Source organism: Anarrhichthys ocellatus, unplaced genomic scaffold (assembly GCF_004355925.1).
Source record: "Anarrhichthys ocellatus isolate YVR2014 unplaced genomic scaffold, GSC_Weel_1.0 scaffold9, whole genome shotgun sequence".
Lineage (NCBI taxonomy): Eukaryota > Metazoa > Chordata > Actinopteri > Perciformes > Anarhichadidae > Anarrhichthys > Anarrhichthys ocellatus.
This window is the reverse complement of record NW_022280039.1, coordinates 2,976,925-2,982,226: the sequence shown is the minus strand read 5'-3', so window position 1 is coordinate 2,982,226 and position 5,302 is coordinate 2,976,925. Positions and strand designations below refer to the sequence as shown.

Here is a 5,302-nt window from a genome sequence, read left to right as displayed (position 1 = left end):
CCCCCCCCCCCCCCCCCCCCGTTACAGCTGGCCTTGGAGGAATTACATTTGCTTTTTTTTAATAATGGCTTCCTAGGACGTCTTTACAACTCGGTGCACTGTAGCCAGACGCTGCAGTCTAAATCCCAACTCAACACAAGTTTTCCCATGAGCCTCTCTGCTGTGCACACTTCATTGTTCACAGCTGGTCCATTTTTTTCAACATTTTCAGATACAAAAGAATCGCCTCCTTTGCCAAATGCTAATGCGTAGCCAAAACCTTACGTCAGTCAGTAAAGTTTAGGCTGATTAATGGTTTCATGCCTGTGGGGCTTTTAAGTAATCCTTACCTTGTCACCTGGATGAGGTCTCATTACAGACACACGGTCGTAGCCTTTTCTTAAAAGTACCCACAATGCATCCAGTTTGCTCTATGGAAACAGAGAGGAAATCAAACTGTTAAACCATTTAATTAGTCTCAAAATGACCTTTATTCTTAACAATCAAGTTTCTGTTATTGACTCTTTAGTTTTTTCTCCTGGTCACTCATAAGCACAGTTCTCGAGCTCGAGTGTTATCCGACTCCTCCAGCCACCTCACAGTGACAAACTGAAATGGTTTCAGTTAATCGTGAACTGACTCTTCATAGCTTTTAAACACAGCAAATACTTTGAGGATAAGGGCAGAAATTGCAGCTGTTTTTCCTCACAAAACTGCTGGCTGTGCAGCTCTGCTCCCTGGAGGTCAGTCCAACAGAAGTCTGGTTTCTATTAGCAACCCCCCCGCTGACTGAATGCTTTGGAGCGACTCCTTTAACCCCATCCTGGCTTTGGAGGAAGGGACTGTGTGCCAGTAGTCACCTAAGCATTATTACCTTAACACATCTCATGCTACTTTCACTACGACATTTTAATAATGCTATTACTTACACATCCTCAGCCAGATTAACATGAGGTAATTTTGAACAGATGTTGTACTTCATGCAGTTCACATGCATACAAAACATTTATCCCAGAGAGCTCCAAAACCATGAATACTTTAATAATTTAATGTAAGCTGAGCTATATTCATAGACTTCTTAAAACAAATATCTTACAAATCCTTTACAATTATTTTTAATGTTTAGCAGTTGAAACTCATTGTTTCTATATGTTTGCCAGTTTTAGTTGTTGATTTGAAAGAGCATCTGCAGACCAAACACATTCCCCAGACAGTTTTCCTCCCGGCTGGTAATTTACCTTGATGGGTGAGTACCACTTGCGTGACCCCGAGGGTTTGTGCATGCCGTTGTTGAGAATGCGTGTGGGGGCCTCCACATAGTCCTGTTCAGGCATCTTCACTTTGGCATTTTTGGCCTTTTCCAGCTTTGCTCCTTCTTCGGTGGAGCCTTTCTCACCCCAGCGGACCTGATGACAGGGAGTATGGAGAGTCAGAGATGTACGACGGTGCCACACACTGCAGACGGTCAGGAGTGTATAATTGTGAATCTGTCTGACTTGAAATACATAGGTGAGATGCTTGACTGCAGCGTATGTGTAATTAAAGTGAATTTGATTGAAAGTACAAGTGTCTGAAAGTGGGGTAGTCATAAATCGATCAAAATTCCTTTTTAACAATCCCAATGTGTAAACTTGTAACATCTCATCAGGTTTCTTTTAAGTCCCTTATCCGTGTTCGTTAACACAACAGATGGTTTATGGATCTAACCTCCATCCTTTTGATTCCTCCAACTCCTCTTCCTCCGTAGTAGGAGGCGTCTACAGTCGGCCATTTCTTCTTAGGGCCTTCAAAGTCTTCATCATCCTATGGGAGAGTGACAGGAAGTAGGTTTTTTTTGTGATGTATTAATAAACCATTTAACAAGCTAATCTTTCACTGTTTTACATGAATGTATGCACACCAGATGAATGCCTAGGAGCTGCCTGGTACAAATGCCCTCTCACTGGTCATCAGTAAAATCTCTCTCTCTGCCCTCCTCACTCCAAAAGCAGCCCTTATTTTTGTCCCCTCTGTACTGGTTGTCAGATCAAAGGAATTACAAAGCCCACAGCCATAATGAAGGCTAAAAGTTGTATGTGAAGCCGTGATTGTCATGGAGTCTGTTTGGAATAGATTTACCATGTTAAACCTAATTTTCAGCTTAATTGGTGCAAATAAATGCAGCCTGACGTGTCCCACAGTCGCATTGTAGGTTGATGTTATTTCATGGGCAGTTTGGGCAGTTAAAATGTATTTTATTAACATTAGTTTGTTGATCAAATTCATGTGAAATGATGTTATCTGTCACTAAATATTCCATGAAGGTCCAAAAAGCTCCAGAGGAAGGGATGTGGTCAGGATTTCACTGTTATTTGAAGAGGGCGTTAACTCACATTGGATTAATTACTAAATGAGTGAAATCTGAGTTTTATACCAAGAAGGGAGTGAATGACACCGCATTGTCATTGAGGTTTAAGACACACAACCGAACACTGGCAGCAGTCTCAATCTAAAAAAGATGGCTTTTCTTTGGAGTCATAAGAAACAGATTGAGTGGAGACGGTGCAGCTCATACCGAACTCTCCTCCAGAGCTGGTGGTGGGGGTTCATGGATGATCTGTGGAGGGGGGGAAAAATGCATGAGAGGAGAAGGAGGGAAGGTTTTGTTTTTTGTCGGAAGACCACAAATGTCACAAACACATGTATCAAAATGGATTTTCATACAGTCTGCATGTCACTGCAACGTGCAACAGGATGGTTACACAACAACACACTACTGAGGAATTGTTTTTTTCCTCCCAAGTCTCTACTACTTAACAAGAGCGAAGCACTAACCTACAAATCTGCTATCCAGATTTTTGGGCCTGAGGTTGTTGATTGGGAGAAGGGAACGGAACAGGCTCTCATAATTATTGTATTATTTGATCTTATTTTAGGTTCATGCCTTGCACTATCCCCCCGTGTCTTTTCCTGTCACAATATGGGCGGTCAGTGTGTGTTTTCACAATTGCAATAGGCCTTAAGACAGTTTCTTCTACATTAAATGCACTTGGCAAATTAAGGGGTTCTGATTCTTATTTGTGATTTTCCTCAATGCTTCTCCAAATCCTGGAACACAAAACGTTTCCCCATGGCAACCTCTCATCGCTTTCCTAAACAGACTTGCTGCACGGACTTGAATTTGTAACTTAATGGACAAGAACAGAAAAAAAGTAAAGGGAGGGACAGCCATGTTGTTAAAGCTGACATCTCTCTCTGGCAGTTCTCAACTTTCCTGTTTCCAGACCTGGAAACATTGGACTGGATTCTGAAGAGACACGATACACACACTCTTCATTTGAAAGAAGAAATACTGTTTTTGACAGCAAGTGGCTGGTTGAAGGAGAGTTTACTGAAATGTTGTGATGCTGGCCGGATGGCCACTGTCTAAATAATGTCACAGGCATGTTTTTTGTCTGTCATAAAAATACTTCTCATGACACTGTTTATTTATGTTGAGTTATCTTGCTTCTCAAAATCTCATAGTAACAAAATATCAAACCAAAACTGTTTATTTGAGTCTTTCTTTCCACACCACTAGCTGGAAATTCAAATTAGTCATTACTGATGGAAGAATGTGTTACTAGTTTAGGTTTGCCAGTGAATATACTGAAAAACTATTAAGAGGTGAGACTCGGAGGTCACCTGCTGTGACCTATAAAAACACAAGTTATTTAAACAGCAGCATAATTACTAAAACACACGTTCACCCGGTGGCCTTGACCTTTCTGGCTGTTGCCTAAATTTAGCTGTAAGATTTCAAAGGGACACACGGCCTTATTGACTCATAGCCTCTAACCTTCTCACCATGGGAATGTTGTTTAGGTTAATGCGAAGCCTTTGTTAGCCAGACAAAAGAGACCTGGAAAATACATTTAACTCCATTTTATTGTTCACAAGCAATATCACTTCATTCTCAAAGTGTTTGAAGCCATCGGCAATTTGAAAAGAGTAGACCAGAAGCTATCTGTAAAGCAGCATGTGTGCATGTTATTATTGCACTAGTTTAAGTTTTAAGAAAACTCACCACAGTGCAGCAGAGAGGCCAGAACCACCAGAGGAGAGCCAAGACCAGGAGCAGCATCAGGATGAGCAGAGCTATGGCCAGGATGGTCCCATCAGACTGTGACAGAGACAGACACGTCAACACAGACTCTGAAAATGTAGAGCACTAAAAGTATGTAAACCACTTCTCTAGGCTGTTGTTTTTATCTTCAATGGAATCTGCTGATGCTGAAAAACTTTATTTATTCATCATCCTAAATTTGTATTATACTGTTTTGGTTTGGGTTTACTAGTTTGTTGTCCAGTCTGGTTGTTAGCAGTGGCAGACTTGGGCTGTCTGAGGGGCAGGGGTGAAAAATATTAAAAGGGCACCAGCTGCACTGGAAGGCCCCCCCTTCTGGTGTTTTTTTACCCAAATGAATTAGGTTTCAAAGCCAAATGCTGGTACTTTATATTGTACTTACACAGCCCACAGTGGAAATGGTAACTGAACTGGAGATGAAACTGAGACCTTCATTCATACTGACATAAAGGTTTGCTGCCCTGGAAAAGAAAAAGAAAAATGTCTCGGCTGTCATTTATGCCGTGCCGTAGAAAAACAGAGTAGATGGTGTCATATGAAACCCCACATTTATTTTAATACATTACAGGACTTACATCCCCTCCTCTTGAAGTACTGGTGCAGGGCAGAGAAGATATGTATCTTCAACAATCAAAGGCTTAACCACTAGAGAGGAAGATGGAAAGGAGTCATGAAAATGAAGAATCAGGCAAACATTCCAGTTTCGTAACAGTCAGTAGTTTTCATTCACATATATAGATCCTGAACCGGTTTTACCCATAAATCATGACCTGAATCACCCTTCAGATCATGTCATTGTTTAACCTGCTTACAGTATTAGTTTATTGACTGGATAATGCCACATGACTTCATTGTAATTCAATATGTATGCTCATGTTAACAGAAGTTAAATGATGTCACGTCTTTCCCTGTAACGTGGTTAACAAACTGACTGAGTGTTTTCTCAAGACAAAAGCTTTGTTGTCTACTGTTTGAAGACATCTGCATGACTTTCAGAAACACCAACAACACAACAGCTTTTGTTTTTCAGGCAAATCTAAATCCTCTCCTTGTCCAGCTGGCTTTTGGGAAAGCTGCTCCAACAAACATCATCACCCAAGCCTGTCTGTTTATCCTGGCAGGCAGAGAGCATACCCCAGAACTGAGGAAATCAACACAAGCAGCCGCATGGGTCACGACTGCTCTTCTCTAGGAAGACAGTGCAGGATGGAGGGGAGG

General features: G+C 41.4%; 1 protein-coding gene across 1 annotated transcript in view; it reads right to left on the bottom strand.

Annotated features, from left to right (window-relative positions):
• Window positions 1-5,302, bottom strand: part of antxr1a (ANTXR cell adhesion molecule 1a) — a 22,912-nt gene that overhangs the window by 7,190 nt on the left and 10,420 nt on the right. Inside the window, exons 11-17 of the mRNA XM_031849017.1 lie at window positions 4,660-4,729; window positions 4,467-4,545; window positions 4,025-4,120; window positions 2,534-2,575; window positions 1,687-1,782; window positions 1,218-1,385; window positions 330-410 (exon numbers count right to left, since the gene is read on the bottom strand). Coding sequence (XP_031704877.1) covers window positions 330-410; window positions 1,218-1,385; window positions 1,687-1,782; window positions 2,534-2,575; window positions 4,025-4,120; window positions 4,467-4,545; window positions 4,660-4,729 — 632 coding nt within the window. The remainder of the gene's footprint in view (window positions 1-329; window positions 411-1,217; window positions 1,386-1,686; window positions 1,783-2,533; window positions 2,576-4,024; window positions 4,121-4,466; window positions 4,546-4,659; window positions 4,730-5,302) is intronic.